This window comes from Ascidia mentula, chromosome 4, assembly GCF_947561715.1.
Source record: "Ascidia mentula chromosome 4, kaAscMent1.1, whole genome shotgun sequence".
In the NCBI taxonomy this organism is placed as follows: domain Eukaryota; kingdom Metazoa; phylum Chordata; class Ascidiacea; order Phlebobranchia; family Ascidiidae; genus Ascidia; species Ascidia mentula.
Window position 1 is genome coordinate 22,176,820 of NC_138569.1, and position 22,349 is coordinate 22,199,168.

The 22,349-nt window shown below is 39.6% G+C and overlaps 1 protein-coding gene across 2 annotated transcripts; it reads right to left on the bottom strand.

Annotated features, from left to right (window-relative positions):
* Positions 1 to 271: 271 nt before the first annotated feature.
* Positions 272 to 22,346, bottom strand: LOC145899618 (lipoxygenase homology domain-containing protein 1-like). 2 transcript variants are annotated; one of them, XM_082988482.1, is made up of 55 exons: positions 22,276 to 22,346; positions 21,599 to 21,746; positions 21,188 to 21,406; positions 20,807 to 20,970; positions 20,477 to 20,583; positions 20,104 to 20,221; positions 19,796 to 19,922; positions 19,444 to 19,520; positions 19,014 to 19,173; positions 18,479 to 18,569; positions 17,822 to 17,951; positions 17,633 to 17,759; positions 17,084 to 17,287; positions 16,657 to 16,851; positions 16,249 to 16,357; positions 15,906 to 16,053; positions 15,605 to 15,704; positions 15,428 to 15,501; positions 15,271 to 15,357; positions 14,957 to 15,120; positions 14,614 to 14,833; positions 14,354 to 14,432; positions 14,133 to 14,211; positions 13,996 to 14,072; positions 13,866 to 13,939; positions 13,600 to 13,738; positions 13,405 to 13,501; positions 13,173 to 13,249; positions 12,785 to 12,945; positions 12,279 to 12,420; positions 11,740 to 11,886; positions 11,382 to 11,480; positions 11,084 to 11,187; positions 10,653 to 10,814; positions 10,094 to 10,299; positions 9,733 to 9,866; positions 9,357 to 9,530; positions 8,859 to 9,007; positions 8,414 to 8,542; positions 8,024 to 8,186; positions 6,100 to 6,254; positions 5,534 to 5,727; positions 5,237 to 5,358; positions 4,954 to 5,074; positions 4,708 to 4,804; positions 4,464 to 4,570; positions 4,109 to 4,233; positions 3,713 to 3,915; positions 3,278 to 3,491; positions 2,763 to 2,924; positions 2,358 to 2,498; positions 1,762 to 2,004; positions 1,425 to 1,637; positions 1,179 to 1,333; positions 272 to 1,110 (listed from the first exon to the last, which is right to left on the bottom strand). In XM_082988482.1, exons 2-55 carry the CDS (start codon positions 21,744 to 21,746, stop codon positions 940 to 942), a joined length of 7,584 nt encoding a protein of 2,527 aa, XP_082844608.1. In that variant the 5' UTR covers positions 22,276 to 22,346; the 3' UTR covers positions 272 to 939. The 2 variants fall into 2 exon arrangements, with proteins under 2 accessions (XP_082844608.1, XP_082844607.1); XM_082988481.1 differs by lacking the exon at positions 22,276 to 22,346 and adding an exon at positions 21,999 to 22,095.
* Between the last annotated feature and the right edge of the window lie 3 nt (positions 22,347 to 22,349).

The following is a 22,349-nucleotide window of genomic DNA, read 5'->3' on the forward strand; positions in this document are numbered from 1 at the left end:
CCGTGACGCTAGTCAGCTGTGTCTTAGGAATAAAACAGTCGCGCTTTTTGGCACTTATTTCCACCGATGTTTCGCGCTTTTGATCGGGTGTGATTCTGTGATACACTGAAGTGTCTGGCGGATTAGTTCCCACAGGGTAACCGCCTTGTCTGACTGCGCTCTGTGTACCAATGTACTGATTGTAATCATTCCTTCTTTTTTTAAACCAAAAACTGAAATGTTATGGAAAGTGTCAACACTTTGCCTTTGCAATAGATTATTATTTAAAGGGCAAAACGGTTCTAAACTTTATTGACGCAATATACGCGATTGTGACGTATCCACAAGGTGTATAGCTGGGTATAGTGCAAGATAAAATACGATAACAAGATGACGTAATGAACAGTGTTTCGAACAAAATTGTACCGAGTTTGTGCAAGAATTTCAACAAAATACAAGCGACGTCAAATCTAAATGCGACACAATAGAAAAGAACGAATGTGTTGAACGTACAATACTTAAATATTGTAAAAATTCGAAATCTGGTCAATATAATGAGACCAAGGTGTTTTTTACATGTGGGGTTATATGCATAACATGGGCATATGCATAGTGTTGATGCTAGTGAGGTGATTTATGGGTTCTGCAAATATATTGGATGCAACAATACGGAATGGAATGTAATGACGTAATTTTGCATTCTACGATGACGCTTTAGCGCCTCAAGCGGACTGATAAAAACACTACAAATCGAATGGATACAAGTATTTTTAACAGTGATTCTACTACTGTGGTGTTAAGTGCAAATTTGTGCCCCAGTAAGTGAAACTGCTACACAGGGTTATAACACGTGCAAATATAACTAGGTAAACTATACAAGACTGCATCTCAATTCAATTTCACTCTCCACAACTCCTTGCACGCTCTTTTCGCACACTTGCACCAGTGACGTCACAATGATTAACTAGTGCTGGTGAGCATTACGTCACGAAAGAGCTGGCTCGCTTTTTTGTTTCCAATCCATTCACGACAGAGGAAGGTCCATGATTGGCCGGACGCACTGTTGCGTACAATCACGTGATCGCACAGCCAATCAGCGTTAAATCCTGAATCGTCGTGCTCGAGACGTATCTATGATGACGTAACAGTTATAGACACTGATACAGACGAAAACGCTAACAATTGTAACAATGGAATACCTTTGTCAGGTCACCGAGGTCGAGAATTTCAAGTGTAAATTTGTCTGTTTGTTTTCTCTCGAACAAATCGCGGAATTTTTGTTTCAAGGGACGTCTTCCCGAATCACCGTTACTTCCGTATATCGTAATCGCCACATTTGCGTCAGTTCCGGATCCTGTTACGTAATAATAGTGAAAACGGGTGCTACACCCAATACACCATTTTCTAAAAGTAATGAAAATCATGGTTTCATTATTTCGTCATACCTTTTTCGTCAGCTGTCACTACTGTGACGTCATATTTGACTGGAGCAAGACTGGCTACTGACACAGAGCGCCCTTTAGTGGCGGTACAATCGAATGTGCGTCCATGCATGTCATTGCCGTCGGCATTGTTCACCCACGCGTTACAGAACGCGAGCGATTGTGCTCCATTCGAAGATTCGATTGTCACGTCACCAACATGCCATTTTCCCATTTCTGTGATGAAACAATATCACATGACAGGAGGTTTACAATCCCGTTGATATATTTCGAACATCACGTTGTCCAGTAAATATTAAGTATTTGTTAATTTACACCAGTAGTTACATGGGTATGTCACCTGTGAGACCAAGTGTTATCTGTTGGATCGACCCGACGTCTTTTGATTCAAGTTTGAAAGTTGATTTCTCTCCTTTTATTAAATTCCTCCGTCTAGGATTGTTCTCGATTCTCAATTTCTTCGATTTTGATCCGGATTTACCGTGAAAGATGATCCAAGCGTCACAAGAGGGCGCTGCGTCCCTCCGGTCGGTCGTGAAAATTGTTACAGTGAAAGTTTGGCGACCTTTAAAAGCTCCTGAATCTGCCGGAGAAAAGCAGCTTACTGACATATTATCTTTGTTGTAAACCACACAAGGATCGGTGATATTGTGGGTTCAACTTTCGGAACTTTCCAAGAATCAACAAATTTCAAAATTAAGGGGAATTGTGCCCACAGATATTGGATTATTGGATATTGGATTATCAGCCCAGTGGTAAAAATACTTTTAACAAATGTAACAAGAAGAAATTTATTATTGATGGTTTCAGGGTTTAATTCTAATAAAAATACAAACCACAACAACATTTGGTTTCATAGTATTCAGATGTGCGGAAAGTAAATATTCAAAACAGTAACGTCATGTCACACCCGACCAACAAACAATTGAATTTTACCTTCAGGGATTGCGTTTATGCAAGTGAGTTCACGGATGATCTGTTTGTCGTCTTCGTCATCCGCCAACCATCGGTTGCATGGAAACATGAACTTTCGATCGCTTTGAGTTTCAACCACTTCTATGTATTCCAGATGCCAACCTGCGTCATATATCGTGTTGTTATTATGAAGTGGAATACGAACAATTGTTTGAGTCACGCGCATATTTGAAAGTAAATAAAGTCGTCTAAGGACAAGAAGTTATTAAAGTAACAAAAAATTATTCTTGCTTTTTCCTTCCTGTTAGTTGAATTCGCCACAATTTAAAAGAAAAACTTTTAGTTTTTTACAATAAAACACACACAGTCGTTGATATACAGTAGATAAAGTTGTTAAAAAACTTGATAGAGATACAAAATATTTACCAGAACCGAATCCTTTGGAATCGTGCCAGACCCGAATCTTGTGAAGTTCTCCGATTAAAAGTTTATCAGCGAAGGTGAAGCTATCCAGGGAATCTCTTTCAAACTTATTTTTTTTCGAATCCGATTCTTTTAGTCTCAGCTCCCCGGTGTCTCCAAACTTGCCTGAGAAAAATGTCGGTATAAAGCCACTTGTTAGTTTTCGCCATTTTGCGGATGTAAAAGTTGGATGAAGGTTTGGACGAACTCCATTCCGGTGACCACATAAAAGCTCACCCGATTTCAACGTCATCACCATCTAGTTTAAGAACGCCACCAGCGGACATAACGCAATAATTCAAGTGTTTTTTGTTCATTTAAACCGCATCGTGAAAACTATTTGTGAAAAAATCAAAGTCACAACAGCGGAGACTTCACACCGAGAAAAACATTTTTAAAAACCTATTCTACTTTTTGCTGTTGAACAAATGTTGGAATTAAATCGTTTTTTTTCTCCGCATGCAACAAACATTCCTCACCGAAGATGATGCAGGAAACGTTTGCGTTGGTCCCGGCTCCTCTCATGTTGCTCGTCTTCACCAGGAGTTTGTAAGTCGTCTTCTTCATCACTGATCTTCCTCCTACCGACGCGGAAAGCTCCCGACCCAACCTCTTGTCTCCCATCGTCTTCGACATCCAAGCGTTGCACGGAAACACCGTAACCTTGCCGCTGTCTATGTCCCGTAGCTCGATCTGATTGGTGGAAAGCAAGGTCACGTGACAGAAAAACGGAGAGACGTTGGTTAAAATTTGACGTTTTTTTGTGAGCTCGGGCGCAAGAAAAATATTTTGTAAGTAAGGATTTCCACGGAATAAGTTAATCTCGGAACTGAGATAATTTAATCAGATTTTGTCGTGAATTTCGGCGACTACTGTTCAGATGGTGAGAATTTTCCGAATTCCGTATAATTAACCTTGTCGCAGAACCAGTCCGGACGTTGTCCCTTGCCGTCATGGGATACTCTGACCATCTTGAGAGGAGCGATGTCGTCCAACTCTACGTTGACAACATCCACAGATCCTCGCTCCAGGAGGATTCCTTCCTCCTCAGATTTTCTGATTGTAACGTCACTGGCGCTTCCTTTTGATCCGTAGATGTTGAGAGTGATGACGCAATCTATGTATAGCGACAGGGTGGTTACGTTCTTAGCTTTCAAAAATAAAAATACGTAAAAAATGCAAAACTTTTTGGAAGAATTGAATGATTGGTTGTCACACAAGTCCTGGTTGGTTTGAATCTTTGCTGACATGATTTCAATCCACAAACATCGTACATTCCATCTTACACATGTTGAAACTTCCACTGTTACCTGTTCCAGCCTGCGCCACATCCCCAGTGTATAGGATAATCTGATACGGGGTCTTCGCCTTGTATTTCACGACCTCCGCATCTTCCACGTGGATTACTCGTGACGTCAGACCTTCTTCCTTGTCCCTGGACATCATAGAGATCAAAAATATTGTCGAGAACTTAAGGAGTTAAATGTCAGCAGAACATTTAACTCCTTCAGAACATTTAACTCGCAAAAGTTAAATGAGGACAATCCACAATAAATTATTGCGTCATAAATGACAATAGACTCACATCCAAGCAAAGAATGTTATTTAGGAAATCTAAAAGAAATCAGCCTAAAATATGATTGTGGAAACAAAATATAAACAAACCTGGCAAACCACTTTTTGCATGGGAATGTGAAACTTCTTCCCATTGTCGGCTGATCGATCATTATTTCCTCAACAAACCAACGATTGTCGACGCCAGTATGACCCAACTGTGACGTAACAAAGTGAATAAATGTTAAAATAGAATGTTTTTTGTTCATTGTTTTTGTGTAGATGTGTAATAGGATTATTGTTATGCATTAAACCACATCTAAACGTTGTGATGTCAGTTGATGGGAAAAGTTACCTCTATTCTTTTGATGGATCCGACATCCACAGCTTCTATGTTGAAAGTTTCAACCGTTCCTTTCTTAAACTTCTTCGACTGGGGTTCGAGGATTATTCTGCAAATGTGTAATATTTAAACAATGGCAGCATATTAACTGCGGAACAATGCCGTTTATAATCTAGTTACACAATTCAACACCTTATCTTGCAAAAATTAAGCTACCTTGCACGAATAAACGTTACTTTCTCCTTTATTAATAATTACCTTCTTGTAACTTTACCAGTCCCACTCTTCTTAGTTGGACCAAAAATCTTGATGTAAGCACTGACGTCACATCCGGCCCCAGGATCGGATCCAGTTCGGATTCGAATGGTGTACGGAATCGCTTTATGACGTAACAAGTAAGAATATGTAGCAAGAACATTTGTTTGTTTCAACAAACTAACGAAGGATTTTTTTAATTAAATGCAATTCTGTTGCTCAACAAGAAATCTTCTTTAAACAAAATACGTCATAACAACGTCATAATAGAGGGAGGTATAATTACTTGGTCCTTCTGGAATTGTGTCGGAAATAATTGATTTCTTTCCCAAACTGCTTCCACTCTTGGTTGTGAGGAGACTTCGTTTCGTTGAGGTTTCTCCGTCGTATCCGACAACATACAAACTCCTGCATGGAAAGAATTTCACATATTTCACTTCTCGTTCTTCACCGATATATTGGCAAGTTTAGAAATTTCGACTAAAATGTGAAAGGAAACAATAGCCTGCATTCATTTGTAATTTCTCTGTTAAACTAATTCTTTCCTTCTTAAATAAAGCTTCTGTGTGGAATTTTAACAAACCTTGCAATTTTCCCGTCATCTTTTCCTTTGGCCAACCACCTCTCACTATGGAAGACGAATCTCTCTCCTGTCTCAACATCTTCAACCTCCACACGATCAAGGAACCAGGATGGATTAAGAAGGGCGTTGTCATGGCGAATGTGAACTTTGTATAACTTTCCGAGATCCACAGCTTCCAGGGTGAAAATATCAACCTTGGTTTCAATGAAACTTGACGTAATAAAGTTTCCCAGAATAGCAGCATTCAGCAAGAAAACTTCATATATTTGTGCGTTTTAATAAAATCGCATCGAAAATTTCGGAAACACTTTTCAGACGTTTCGCAAAATCTCATTCCTTCACCAATTCAATAAAATGATTTCTTCATACACTGTGAAGTATCTTTGACGTGTAGTCGTTAAAAAAATTTAGCTAATTATACATTTACCAGCAACAACTCTTAGTTAACTTTACTCACATAAATACGGGGTTAAAGTAAAAGCCTAACGACGACAAATATCCCATATGACGTCTTGTTTTACTCAAACAATAAAATTTCGGGGAAAGTTAAACCAAAGGGTAACTACCTTTCCTCGTTCGAACTTGTCTGTGTTGGTTTCGGATTTGAGGAGTTTCCTCTCCCCGGAGTCGCCGTTCTCACCAAACATCGTCAAGTAAACGTTTGCGTCAGTTCCGGCGTTGAATACGTCGCCAGTGAACACGAAAACCTTGTACTTCTGACCTGTGTTACGTCACAATATTAGTTTGATTCGTTGTGGGTTTCTTCGCATCTTGGGGGGAAAATCGACACAAATCGCTAAAACCATTGCACGACACCAAGTGGTTGAGTTGATACTCGTTAAACGGCATTGTGACGCAACAACCAATTGTCTGAACACAAATTGGCAAAAGGTACAACAGCTAGCCAGGCATTTATGTGCAAAATTTGCAAAGCGCATTAGCAACGTGCAATTATGCCAAGGAATAATTACATGCGGTTACCGCAATTAACTGAAGCAAACCACAAACCACCACAATGTGGGAAAGCACCACGAACAATTGACGACGTCAATCATGTCACAATAGCAAATGATGACATCACAATAGCAAATAATGATATCACAATTACATATCAAGCGATGATAACTGACTGATGTTCATTAACGTTGTTGACTTTGATGAGATCACGACACAAAATAATGATGATGTGGGTGAATGACGTCATTACACTTTGGTGATGACGTTGCGTTTGCGCGAAAAAGCCGTGCAAAGCACCTGTAGAATTTCGGAGGAAGGCAAGACAGTGATGTCATGGTGTATTACGTCAAAGATGATGACGTGATTGTTGTCCACTTGCGTCACAGAAGTTGAGTTTAAATAATAAATAAATATTTTCCTGTACAATTGGTGAAAAATCACCTAATGAAGATGTAAGTGCAGTGAAGCATGAATAGCAAAGGAACCAACCAATCAGCGTTTAACACGTAGGAACACGGACAAACGTAACGAACATAATTACAATAGCTGCATTGGAAATACATTTATACACTCTATGATTTTGTTAATTAGGAAGGGCAAACTTTATTGCAACTAACATAGTAGGAAGAAATACATAGGCAGGAGATACAGTGGATGGATTGTGGATGGAAGTGTGAGGCACAACTTGTGTGGAAACAAACACGAAACTAACGCTTAAACTTTGTCTCTCTTAAATCATTTCATCGAGGAAACACTGGCTTCCTTAACTTCATCGATTTCCTTCGAGGAAGACAACAAGTCCTCCTTGGCAACAGATGGAGGTTTTTCTGATGGATTTTCCTCTTCCTCTGCGTTTCCTTCATTTTCATCACCAACGTCAGATCGACTTTCATCATTTGTATCTTTAGGAGGAAGAGTTTGTGATGCCGGATAATCCTCATCCTGCTCCGCGTCACCCTTAACAACTGAGTCATCATATTTGTTACCCAAGTCCTTATCTTCTTGGCTGGATAACGGAATGACAAGTTCTTCCAAAACACTTTCCTCTTTAACATCCCGCTCAAGGACTTCTGCATTGTTCTCTGGAGCATCGGTTTCTTCCACGATCTCTTCTTGTATTTCTTCTTCCTTCTCCTGCTCTTCTTCACAAGGTCTTGATTCTTCGCACTTAACTGCTGAGTCATCACTAGAGGATGACTCATCGGAACTACTTGATGACGTGTCAGTACTTGATGACGTATCAGTTTTTGGATCGTATTCTGCTATGGATTTTACCGGACAATAAATAAATTAAGCTTCAGTCATATTTCAGACTGGTTACAACTTTTGGAAAAAAGATAAAACAATCAAAAAATTTAAGATTTTCCAATCCTACTTTGAAAATTAAAAAATGTCTGTTTAAATTTCGTTGGAATGCTTTTTTATTTGACACTGCAAGAACTCTGACCCTAATCCAAAAATTTTAGGTTAAATGACGTCAGTAAACCTTTAGAATTTGTGACAATAACAAAATCCGCCAACCCATAAACTTACTCTTTAAACTATCTTCCACCCTTGATTCTGTCCTCTTCATCTTCCCAGATCTCGTCATCTGCTCCTTCACAAGTTGAGTTGGAACAAGCTCCCTCACAATCTCCCCATCCTCCTCATCACGTGCCAACCACCTCCCACATGTGAAGAGATACGTCTCAGAACCCTGGGAGAAAGATCAACAGTTTCATGAAACGGTGTGAAAGGCTGGAAAGACGGTCACAAAATTTACAACACTGTCACAGTTGAAAACTGAAATTGAAGTCCCAGGAAAAAATATTATAAAGATGTGAATTTGAAACACTCTCCGGGAAACGTATTCCTTGTTTGAAAAGTGGTCGCATGTTTTCCAACTGTTTCTGACTCAACGAATACACGACATAGATATCATACCCTGGTCCCATCAAGTAACCGTCGGACTTGGACTTTATCGAGATGCCACCCGGCTCCCCATCCCTTTCCATCATGTCCAATCCTCAACTTCTCAATCGTGTCACCAATGTCATCCAGTTCAAGGACGAACTGCACGAAACGATGTGGAAATAGCCGTTATTTTCAGCAGCACAATGTCAACATTTGTTGTTTATTGATTCGTTATAACGAACAATTACGTAAGAAATAAATGTGATATAAAAGTAAAATAATTGTGGGAACAAATCAGTTTTATATTTACGCCAATTTGTTTGAAAATAAAAACATCGCGCTTACGTCGGGAGTACAAGTAAATATTTAAATTAATAAAACACAAACAAACAAAGGTTATTACACAAAAATGTTACAAGAGTAACACAATTGTGGAAAAGGATAAATCTAAGACACAAATCAACTATGTTCTCACCGTGTCTATTGACCGTTTGTTAAACTTTGATTTCCTTTCGTCCTTGTTGGAACACAGACTTGCTTGTTCAGTTTGACTTCCATCTCTTCCAAACAACACAACATACACGTCAGCGTCCGTTCCAGAACCACTGACGTCACTTGTGTGAACTGCAATAGAAATCATACTGATTGGTTGGGAAATCTATTTGACCTGAGTTAAAATAATTTTGTGAAAAAAATTGGTGTTGGTTGCACGGAATAGAAAAGCGAAAGCTAATAAGATAAGCAAACGTTTCAAACATTGCTGTGCTTATCATCAGTGCTGTGATCTGACTGAGTTGCGACTAAGCGCCCACGAAAGCGGGCAAAAAACAAGTTGATTCGCGAAAATCACTAAGAAATATTGTGACTGCATTTGATATTTGAATGCAAATTGAAACCAGTAAGATTGGTTTCGTTGATCAGTTTATTGACATTAAGTCTAGCTTGTTTCAACAAGATGTAAACAAGAGGGGACCTGTGATTTCGTAGGGAACTTTTGCCGCGTAATCCACGGTATCACCAGCAGAAGGGAAGATTTCCCGTTCTAGTTTTCCGTCGTCTTTATCAGTAGCCAACCACCTTCCACATGGAAACTTCCATTTCATACCCAGGGACGGAGCGTCAACTTCAACGTACTCCAGGTACCAACCTAACACATAAACATTCACACAGTTCAAGACACGACATGTTGAGCAGTGTTTCCTAATTTTTTTTATCCACAAAACACTGTACCGCTATTTAAGCTGACAAGGCATCGAACCTACACAACAATGGAATTGGTTGGCGGTTGCTGTTGCCCACCACAGCTTTTATTGAAACTACTTTAGTTTACGGTTCCTTTACAGACTTACCAGCTGAGAATCCGGCGTTGTCATGTCCAATCTTGATTTTCTTCAGGTTACCGAGGTCGGCCGACTCCACAGTGAAAATATCAGCGTGATTTCTCTCAAATTTGTCCCTGTAACTCTTCGACGACTTCAAATTTCTGAAAATATGAAGAAACTTTTTTGGTGACGTCACTTAATGCACGGACATTCTACAATAGGTGTTGTTGAACGCAGAGCAAGACGCTTTGTTCAGTAAAACATTATTTTAATAATCCCGAGTTAATCGAAGTTGAAACTTTTATTCAACTTTAAGCTTTTATGAAATCTTTATTTCCAACATTGGAATAACAAAGGAGTCGTCGTGATCATTCTGAACACAACTTACACAAGCCCAGAGTCGTCATTCTCCCCGTACAAAACCAAGTAAACATTCGCGTCAGTTCCCGCGCTTCTGACGTCACCCGTCTTTACTGTTACGTCATAAGTGGTCAGTTGCGACTTGGTTTCCAGGGCAACGGCATCGCGCACCGCTGTAGACTTTTTGCCTTTCGCGTTTTGTTGCTGCTGTTGTTGGAGGCGTTGGTAAGTTGCCTGGATGGAAATTAAATACAACAAGTTAGTTGAAATCTGAGCGTTGCATCGATGTAATTTTCAAGCAATTCTGCTTAAATAGGAAATTCCACATTATTTTCAATTTTTTCGTTTCCATTAATTGTAACAAATACGCCTCAAATAATGACAAGGGCCAGCAATTTACTTGAACTGGGATTGTATCGCGCACACACATAACACAACAGCAAAAAATAGCTAGAATATGTGCTAGCGTGAAATGTGCAGCTAAATAAAAAAATTCTCAAAAGTGTTTCCAAGCTGTGAGTTAAGTTTTCGCAATCTTTTTGCGGAGATATTCCAACAAGTAATTTGATTGTTTTTAGCTGTTGTACCTGATCGACGGGAACCAAAGTTCTTTCGATTTGACCATCGTCCTCCTTCGTCGACAACCACCGTTGGCATGGAAACACCAACGCTTGATCTTGAACTTTGACCTCGACACGGTCCAGGAACCACGCAGCGCCAATCTCGCTATTATCATGACGAATTTTCAACTGTGAATAAAATGTTTAAAGGTTGTTTGTTGGTTGAAACTACAATGTTACACTAGATGTTGTCATGGCAACAAGAGTTTCAGTGTTTCCCCACAATATTTAAAAAAGTGTCAACAGCATAAACTTTGTTAAACACCGCGTTGAGAATGCCAAAGTGATTTAAGATTCCAACAGACAAATTAGATATAGCACCAAAATGTGTGAACTGACCCTAAAACAATAAAAGACAAAAGAAAAATGGGAACATAATCAACCAAACCTCTACCAACCTTCTTAAGCGTACTCAGGTCGGCCGCCTTAACTTTAAATGTATCAACTTGGTTCCGTTCAAACTTGTTGAGATTCGTTTCCGATTTCGACAATTGTCTCTCGCCTGTAACATGTCAGTTATATAATGTTATTTTGCGAAAACGAAGAAACAAGAAAATATGGTGGGAAAAGCGAAACCAGCAAAACCTTTGCATTAAAAAAATAACGCAATATAAATAAAACCTTAATAAAGAAGGCCTTCCTATGCACAGAATCGATATACAGTAGTTAAAACAAAATTCAGCAGCAAACACTTACCAGAATCTCCATTATCTCCGTACAGAGTAAGGAAGACGTTCGAATTCGTTCCGGCTCCATATTTATCACCAGTGTAAACGTCCACCGTGTATTCCATTTCTACGAAATCAACTCTAAATTTTAATGTGATGAAGGCTTTCTGTGAATGCAATTTTCCACAAAAACAAAAAACGCGCATTTTTGCAAAATTGGATACGAGTTAACAGAAGAAACAGGATATTTCTGAAAAACGATGGTTTTTACTTTTTTCTGACGCACAATTCTTAAATACTACCTGTGGCTTGTTTGGTCTGCGATAAAAGTTGGTAATATTTCTAACATAAGACAACTTTTTGTGGTTCAAACGCCCAGCACTGACCTTGCAACGCGTCATCTATTGGTCTTCCAGACTCATCTGTAGGAACCAGCTCTCTGATAATTAAACCATCATCTTCTGATTTGTCGAACCAACGTCTGCAGACGAACCAGTAAGTTTCCACCTCAGCACTTCCCGCAGATACCGACTCTGGAAAGAACAAAAAATACTGTCAGTTAAAATAAGGCAGTTTCCATGGTGATGGTGGAACAAAATTATTTTTGAAATAATGCACCACGTAAATAATGGTGAGAAGTACTGGTACATGTGAACCTGAAGATCCAGAGTTCGAATCCCACCAGGAGCGTTTTTTAAACCTCTGCTCTCACTTGTCAGCCATAAAACTTACGCTATATCATCCCGGCATAGATTAAACTCCACCTTATTTTCGTATAAGGCGAGTGTGCGCGTTGATTGTACGACGACTAATTATGTTGCCATGGCATTCCCATTGAATCCTTGGGAGTTCCTTTTCCCACAATCGTTTATGATCAGAAACTCAGGCGAACAATAGACAGATTATGACGTAACAACTCCGATACCTTTTCTTCTTTTTTTCCTCTTGCTCGTTTTCTTGACGAATCTTTGTATTTTGAGTGATTCGAGGAACCAACCAGACCCGACCCCTTTCCCGTCGTGTCCGATCCTTACTTTGGTGATTGGACCAACATCTCTTCCTTCAATCTACACAGAAACGTCCCCACGTGTTTATACGAATCGCCACGTGTATACAAGGGGGGGTATTGTTGCGAATATAAGTGCTGGAAGGTTGGTTACACAGCACCGAATAGATAATGACGCCCAAAACTTTGGATCAAATGAGACTTATATCAAGCAAGAACATTTTGGCTTGCAAAAGAGACTGAGCTGTTTTGGAAGGAACTGGGTTTGTTGTATCAGAGGTTTATGTGGAAACAAAACATCTATCGCCAGGAAAATATGCACAACATGTATTTTACTGACATCCACAAAGACACAATATATGGCACAGAGTATTAGAAGCGCCGCTGGTGGGATTCGAACCACCAACACCTTGCTTAACACCAACCTTAAATTTGTCGACAGCATTCCGTTCAAAGTTGTCAGTTCTGTTTCTCAATTTAATCGATTCCGATTTGCCGTCCTCCCCATAAAGTTGCAACGTCACGTTTGCGTCAGTTCCGGCGTTAAATACGTCACCGGTCGTCACAGTGATCTCATATGGGAGAACTTAACAAATATTAGTTGACTTGGGTTACGGGCAAACTCCCTCATATTTCAGAAGATAAATGAATGTGAAAAGTTGTTTTTAATCTAACATTTATTCATTGAATACATAAAGTAGCCCCAATATTGTCATATGATAAAGTTTTAAGCAGCAAAGGTGAAGTCCGCATGGGGTTTGGCATCTATAGCTTTTTGCTTCACACAGTGTCAAGATTTATGAAAACACTTACGTTTATCTTGTTGTCTTGTCTGCGTCGGATAAAGTTCAACTTCAGTCTTTCCGTCTCCCTCATCGGATGCAAGCCACCTTCACAATCCATAAACATTAATAAATATGAGAAGTTGGCACAGAGGAAACGAAAAACAACGAAATCACTTCTCGACGCTCGACTCACAAAAATAATCAAATGACGTATTAACACAACCTTTATGACGTAATAATATACTAATGTTGAACTTCACCTGTGACAGTTGAAGGTGTAATGCATTCCATTTGACGGAACGTCAATTTCGACTCCGTCCAAAAACCAGCCGGATCCAATACCACTGTCATCATGACCTGTAACGTATCAAGGTTGTGTGAGAATGGACAGCGTGTTATAAGATGAAAACAATGGACAATGTGAGCACAGTAAGTTGTTTACGTAATATACGAACCGATGTATATTCTTTCTACTTTGCCAATATCGGTAGCTTCAAGTTTAAATAAGTCAGTTCTGCTCCGTTCGAATTTATTCCTGATGTTGTCGCTCTGATGCAGCTTCAACTTCCCTGTGTCACCGTTTTCACCGAATATCTGAACACATGAACTATTGTTACATCATAATTATATACATTTCATGTTGAAGTTTAGGAAAACTGGTTGTTTGTCAAAGTTAAGCGGTCGGCACCATTTTATTATTTCGCGCCAATCCACATCTTACCTTTACATGAACATCGGCATCAGTTCCAGCTCCTCTGACGTCACCGGTCTTCACCGACACGTGATATGACGTAGCTATGAATTAAACAGACAGTTGAATTTACAATAGATATTACCTTTAGGTATCTTACTGTTTAGAAGTTGGGGAGTCCCCTCATCTGTAAGTTCCCGCACGATGGCGCCATCGTCTTCGTCGGTTGCCAGCCACCTGAGGGCGCAAACGGTTTCTAATTTTCCTAATCGTTGTGAGTTTATGACAAAACTTTACCTTTGACAAGGGAACACGGTGACGTCACCCCTTCCACCTTCTTCCCTCACTTCAAGTTTATCCAGGAACCAACCACTGGCTGGAAAGTTAACAAATAATAAATAATCTAACATATAACGAGTCTGCCAGTGGTCTCCAAATCTACGGGGGAATATTCACGGAAAAAAATTTTACGTTCCACCACCTCAACCTGTCACTAATGAATACACAGTGTGACATACCTACGCCCGAATCGTTGTGACCTATCTTGACCTTGTTAACTCGTTTCATGGTCACAGCTTCGACGACAAACTCATCAACCTGTAAGATGACAACAATTATGTGTAGGCCAGACTTCTGAGGTGCATAGAATATCATTGTTATTTTCAATTTAAATCCTGTATAAACAAAAGTAGTATTTTAGTTCTGGCGTTTTTAATGCAAATGAGTGCACGGACATTTTCTGTGCAAATATTATTTCTATTAATTAAGTCAAACTTACAGATTTCCGTTCAAATTTATTTCTACTGTTTTTGGATGAGAGCAAGGGTCGGTCTCCGGTATCTCCTTGTTCTCCATATAAACAACAGAACACATCGGCGTCCGTTCCAGCGCCGCGCTTGTCGCCCGTAGTAACCGTTACCAGGTAACGAACCAGCGGCTGCGGGCGCTTGATACCAGTTCCGGTTGCAGGGAGTTCCCGGATTAGTTCGCCGTCCGATCTAATAAAGTACAACAGCAAATAACAGAATTATTTTTTGACACCACTGGGACTTAGAAAGCCGAGATCCTTCATAAATCTAAGTCGGTTTAATAAAAATATGAAATATGATTTTCCAGCTTACGAGTCGAGCCATTTCTGGCAGTTGAAAGTGTAAGAAGTGGACGCCGATTTTTTGGAGGTCACCGGCTCCAGGATAATTTTGTCGAGATGCCACCCGGAGAATGGCTTCGAGTCGTCGTGCCAAACCCGAAGTTTGTAGAGTCGACCAAGGTCGGGGAAATCAATCTGTGAAGAAAAACCTGAATAAATATTTGCGTAACATCCGATCGATGTAGAAATAATATATCTCCTAATAATTGTTGGGTCCTTTTTGTTTGAAAAAGCTAAATAAAGCAGATTGCAGGAAAACTTTTTGTAAATGTTGCCAATGTACACCTTGAACTTGTCCTTCTGCCCAGTTTCAAAGTTGTCAGTTTCATTGTTAAGCGGAATGACGTCAGATTTTCCATTTTCTCCGTAAATCTAAAAATAATAATAATGGAAGTGAAAAATTCATCACGTTTGAAGCACAACTTGTTGGGAAATTACCGACCTGAACAAACACGTTTGCATCCGTGCCAGCATTTCTGACGTCACTCGTAAAGATGACGCAATTCCAAGCAGTTTCTAAGAAGAATACCAGTTATAACGTTTAATCAAATACTTCTATTTTCAATAGTATCAATATAATAACTTGTCGTAATCGTAATCTAAGTAACATTGGTAATACTTTGTTGAACTTGTTTCCGTAGAGACTTCGTTTCGTAAAGTTCTCTCGTAATTAAACCGTCCCCCTCATCCGATGCAAACCACTTCCGACAAGCAAATACCTGGGAAACATTATTTCAATACATTTTAGTGTGAAAACCGAATGAGCCATCCGTAAAAATACGCTTACACTGTTTCCATACACTTTAACATACTCAAGGTTTGGTGCATCTGACAAGTGACTATTTGCCAAACAATAAATGTAGTAAGGGTTCAAAACTTTAAACGAAGCTTCAGTGATGGAATATACAAACTGTACACACCTGCTCGCATCCCGTGCTGTTGCAAGTTACAACCACTTTATCGAGGAACCAACCAGCAGCAGCCCCACTGTTGTCGTGTCCGATCTCAATCTTCTCAAGTGGACTCAGCATGCTTGCGCTCTCAACATCACAAACGTCCACTCGATTCCTGTGGGATTGAGTTGGCGAGAAAACGTCAGACTCACGATTCATATGATCGACATGATGTCAAAATCACGATTCATACGATCGACATGAAGTCGAACTCACGATTCATATAATCCGACGTGAAATCGTACTCACGATTCATATAATCCGACGTGAAATCGTACTCACGATTCATATGATCCGACGTGAAACTCACCTTTCAAACTTTCCATCCAGGATAATCTTCCCGGATGATTGGGATCCTTTTCTTCCTCCATAGAGGATGATGTAAACCTCCGCATCCGTTCCAGCTCCTCTTACATCACCTAAAGGCAAATATGAGTTAGTTGCATTGCGACATCTTGTCAGGACATCACATAACAACTTAACCAATATTTGCATCAAAGCATGTATTGTGGAATATTAGGCTAAATGCAAATTAACTTTCTGTGCCAGTAAAATTTTAATTTAATGGTTTGGCGTCGAACAGAAACAGCAAAAATACCAAAGACCACCTGGACTTGATCTTCATCAACGCATATAAATTTAAACTGCGGTCATGACACAGCGCTGTAACGCGAAATATTACACAGAAAACCATCGTAAACCACAACCGACCACTCACCGGTGAATATCTGCACAGTGTAAGGAATCCCTGCATCTCCCTTCCCTGCTACGAGTTCGCGGGTAATCCTCCCATCGTCCTCATCCTTTGCAAACCACCGTTCACATGGAAACGAGTAAACACAACTCATCATCGAGTCGTCAACCACAACCTTACTGAGGAACCAACCGGGGGAAGCCCCGCCATTGTCGTGACCTTCAAAAAAATGCGAAGATTTGCATTAATTGAGTTAGTGTTTAACCGTGAACACATGAATGTTTAAATACGTTACGATTTTTCGTAGATAATTTATTAGCTTTGCGAGAAAGCGTTTTAAATTCTTTGCGAAATTGTACTAACGTTTCTAGAGAAATACTTGAAATGGCAACCTTGTATAAATCCGCTGTTTGTGAAAACTGAGTGCATTTAATGCGAAAGCAACTCTCACCAATTCTGATCTTTTTAAGCTTTCCAAGATGGGGGCACTCAACCGTGAAGTCATCCTGCCTTCCCCGTTCAAAGTTGTTTTTGTCGTTATCCAATAACTTCTGTCCCGAATCCCCGTTGCTACCGAACAGAGTGACGTATACGTTGGCGTCGGTACCAGCGCGTCTGACGTCACCGGTGAAGGTGTGGATGACGTAACTGTTCACTGTGTCAACATATATATATTCGAGTGTTTTATCGCATTTTATTTGCAGAAACTGATGATGCCTTCGTTTGCGAAATCGATTTTTCGTATATCAAAAATAACCCGACTGACGGTAATCAGACTTGGTTTCAAACATTTGTTATCCGCTAATTGCTGTCGCTGGTTTTAAGACAGTGCCTCATCAGGGGCTAGATTCTGTCCACTTTAGAGATTAGATATATATGATTTAGAAAGAAATATTGCCTGTAGTACTGTACAACACGCTTTGACAGCCAATAACGACGTCATTGCGGTTACGTCAATTGTAATACGACACAGATATTTTACTAAATAGAAAGTAATTACTTTTTGCTCTTGAAAGGGGGTCTCTGCTTCCTATCAGATCCCTGTATAATTGTTCGTCATCACTCAACCACTGACCGCATGGGAAGAAGATTCGTTGAGAAGGTTTCGATAAATCCGCTACAACCACCTTGAGTGGGAAGCAATATTAAGGTACAACATACAATAAAGGGGAAAACAATTTTGCATTACTCTGTCTAAAAACCACGCGGGGGCAAATCCTTGGTTGTCGATTTCTATGCGAAGCCTCTTTAGCGCCCCCACTTTCACGGATCGAACCTTGAAGACGTCGGATTGACCACGTTCGAAGGCTTTCCGTCCACTGGAAAATAAGTGGTTTAGGAAAAGGCAAAACCCAGCATGTGTGATTACAACACATGAAAACTGATGTACTTTCACCTCCATTAAACAAATATCAACCACAAGGAAATCATTAGCTCTGAACGCTTAGGTTGACGGTTCGAATCCCGCGGTGGCAATTCCTATTTCTTCCCAAAGCAATCAACTAATACTGAGAGTTACTATATACGAGATAAGTCGTCATTATCGCCACTCTGCAGTTCAAGGTTTGCTTGAGATAGACAGTGGAGTGAATACGTTTCATGAACAGTACACTGGGGGCGGAGGTGCTTGTTAACTTGTCACGCTTGATTAAGCAAGCATTGTCGAATAATGTGAATGTGAATTCCAGGTAAGCATCAGAGAGTAACGTCGCTCCACGAAATGTTGTCTAAGTCGTAATTAATATGGGATAAGAAGGACGTTCAAAGTAAAAATAATGTTTGGCGAGTTTACAATCACACTCCATATCTGTTAAACAAACAAAAAGATTTAAACAAAAAAAGTTACGTTGGCTTGAGGTGTAGTTTCGGGGAAGTCCCTTTCGATCCGTAGAAAGTGGCGAAAACATTTGCGTCAGTTCCGGCCCCGCGCTTTTCGCCTGAGTAGAAATAACGCGGTGTCAATTTCAAACAATCAACTGCTCGTGTGACGTCAGTTGTAAGGTTATCTTACCGGGCTGCGCGTTTTCACATACAGGGGAACGGTTGACATTACAAAGGTTAATATCACAGTGACAAGTTGGACAATGGTAAATTTATACCATGAGCTTCGCCAGTGTCGCCTTACGGTTCTTTCTCATAAACCCAAGGTTCAGGGATAATATTTGCTCACGGGTTTAAACAGATTATAAGTTTAAGCTGACAGGTTTCATAAAAACGTCACTGAATTGTGATGTAGATTTAAGTTCTCCGTTAAACCTTTCACACTTTATTGTCATTAAAAGGCAAATAACTCTGAATTGTTCAAAACCAATGTTAAAGAACATTTTTATGCCCGTCCAATTATCTTAGGGCAACAGGTTAACAGCGGTGGAGCATATTACCGGTAACAGTGGTGACTTCGTATGTGATGCGCTTTGACTGTTTCCCGCTTACAGCACTCAGGTGCCTCGTGGTCTGACAATCCTCCTTGTACAACGACAGCCAACGGTCGCACGGGAACGTGTAAGTTTTGTCGTATTTTGTATCTTCAACCATCACCTCCTGCAAGGGTTAATTGGTTGAAAGTTTTGTTGAAACATTTGACATATTAGAGTAAATAAGAAAATGAATACGAAGCACGGTTTGGATCTCTTAACACAAAACTTTATCCAGTATTGTGTTCATGCTGATTCTCCCAAATGTATTTCAATATTATTGTAATTTGAGTTCTAAACAGCGATCGCTACTGTGCCCGAGAGGACATGGTGATAATGCTGCTTTTAGCGTGGACATAAATGTTGCAGGTTGAGACTGAATGATCGGTGAGCTTACCTTAAGAAACCAACTATCTCGTTCTGAAATCCCGTCGTGTTCAATGATAACTTTCTGGATTTCTCCGATATCAGCTCCTGTAACACAAACGTAAACAAACAATCAATGTATATTCATACACCGGTCACTTCACTCATTCTATCAGGCAGATGGAAATTACTATTTAAGTAAAGTCTTTGATTTGAGTCAAATTATTGAGTGGCTCAAAGTGGGTTAACTTCATCCAATAGGAGACAAACACTTGTCTTTGAGTGCATTAAACAAATTCGGCTGGAATTACTTAATATGGAAAGAGGAAATTCAGTCACACATGAACTGAGGTAAACTGACTCGATCGACACAAGAAAATTACCTTTGTGTTTGAACATATGCGACGATCCTTTGGCAAACCTAAACATTTTTACGTTGTTCTGTCCTGACTTTTTGCACAATCTCCACTTGGAAACTTTTCCTCTTCTCCCAATCAAGCGAATGAAGACCTGAAATAATGTAAGGTTTTTTAAAACAGAAGTTTGAGCAAAATCTTGTTCTACCAGCGCTAGAATCAAATATTACCAAGGAAGTTCGTATTTTATGACTAGGTATTAAAGAATGTCAAGCAAATACTGAGCAAAATAATAATTCACGAGAAACTGGAGGCCCCGTGACGTCAATACTCACCCTCGCATCCGTTCCACCCCCTTTTACGTCACCAGTCCTCACTGTGACTTTATACATGACGTCACCCTTCGCATATCCACGTTTGGCGGATGACTTTCGACCGTGTTGGGTGGATCCCCTGTGTGGGTAATATAGGTTGTTGTAACATTCTCTACACTTATCTTTCTTTCAAGTATCATGTTTGGTAAATTTCCATCAAACGAACCAAACGGTTTTAGCACCTGAGCAATACTAAACAAAAGTGACATACAAATTTTTTGTGCCCAAATATAAAATCAAAATATAACCAGGCTGTGCTTTACACATTGACAGGCATGGATCTTGGCTGTGTTTAAAAAATGCATCAACAAGCAGTAAGCTCTTATTTCCATACCTGGAAAATGTTGGTTGCGCTGATGAAAATCTCTTGGTTTGGTTGAAAGTGACCCCTGACCCTGAGTTGACCCCACCTCTGTAACCAGAAGCCGACCAACTACGATTCTGGGTGGAATAAAAAAACATTCCGAAAAAAGTCGATGCCAATAATTTCTAACAAAAAATGCTGTGAAAATATTAACGCTGCTACAATATAGGTTCTATGACAACAAGAAGCTAACAATACTTCATTTCAGTAGAATATATAAATGTGTTTGCTTCAAGCATCAAATTGTTTCAAACATATTATTCAAAGATTCTGTATTCATCGCAACAACAAAGAACAAACCAATGGAGGGCTTGGTGCATGGCTGAACTTCTTGGCAAAATAATCAGCAAGATGGGGGTCATATAATGGGTCGTACGGGGGCATCGTCACAACTTTGCCATTCTCAACACGGGGGTAGACTGTGAGTGAACCAGTCATTGGCATTGAGGCTCCAAGTCTTCGAGCTGCACCAGAAATAGTTGTAACAAACTGATTAACTGCACAGATCAAAGTGGAAACAATTTTGTATTCAATAAGAATGCATTTCAATTCTCTACTGTTACATAACATAACCTTTCCAAGTAGATACAGAATTTAAACAAACATATACCTTGATTATTTTTGCTAACAACAAAAATCAAAGCAACATAAAAAACACTCATTTTGCTGTAAGTAATATACCTGCCATCGGTCTGTCTATTTCCCTTCTATCCTGAGGTGGATGGGGTGTGAAAGTGACATCGAAATGCATCGGCTGCGCATTGGTTGATGGTGCATCATGCCATGCAGATTGTGTTGGTCGCTTGTAAGTCTCACGAGGTCGATGTCTCGTTGGAGGTCGTTGCACGATCACAGAAGATGTGGAAGTCTTTGAGTGAGCTGGAGCCGACATGGGACGACCTGTGGGTTTAACAACAGAAGCTGATGAAAATATTTCTGCACTCAAGAATGTTGAGAGTCAGTGAACCATTTGCTATTTTGAAAAGTATAAACATTACATTTGTTCTAAATGAAGTTGAACTTTTACTTTCAAATATGATGGCATTTACATACATAACTAGGATATATTACAAATACAACAGGTGTATTTACCATAGTTAGCAACCCCATGTTTAGATACTCCATAAGGCTGGGGTGGTCCAGTATAGAGAGGTTGCCAACCTTGTGCCCTCCTCGGTGGTGGACACAACTCAGGTTGCATCACCATTGTCATGGAGGGGGAGGAGTTCATATACTGCATCTAAATACAGTTTAAAAGTTAAACGGAGAAAATGGAAACATGTGCTAAAAAACCTGATTATCTATGAAACAAATCTTCAACATAAACGTTTGCTTATAACATGTTTGCACATATTTACAGTTATTCAAATTATATGTTACCACTGCAGCCTAGCATACATTTATGATCAACCAGCAAATTTGTGTAGGCCTATGCCATGGGCATTCATGTCAGAAATATGAGCACATAAAACTTATTTTTATAATACTATACCTTAGGTTTTGGTTTAAATCTCATTTTTGTGTTAAACTACTTTAATTTTAAACTTGCTTCAACTACAGTTAAACTGTGCAACTGACTCCACCTTGGGATGAAAGGGTGTGAGTGTGGGTAATTTAATACATCACACATTGAGTGAATGTTTGTCACGACAGTGGTAATTTGATATTTTCTGCCTTTTTCTGTTAGCTTTTACTTTAAAAATCAGTGATAACAATGAATAATAAATGCTGTAGTTGTTCGATATAACTTTAACCCAATATTTACTTACAGTTATTCAAGTCTTGATTTCCAGTCAAGTGGATTAAACAATTCAAGCAATTTCACAATCCATAGTTAGCTGTC

Bases quoted from the DNA above. Each gene is read 5' to 3' on its own strand.
- LOC145899618 (XM_082988481.1), bottom strand. From the start codon at position 22,022: ATGAGATTTAAACCAAAACCTAAG. The intron at 10,300-10,652 runs GTACAACAGCTA...ATTTCCATCCAG, and splicing joins CTTTGGTTCCCGTCGATCAG to GCAACTTACCAACGCCTCCA. The intron at 8,187-8,413 runs GTATGATATCTA...TCTTTCTCCCAG, and splicing joins GGTTACTTGATGGGACCAGG to GGTTCTGAGACGTATCTCTT.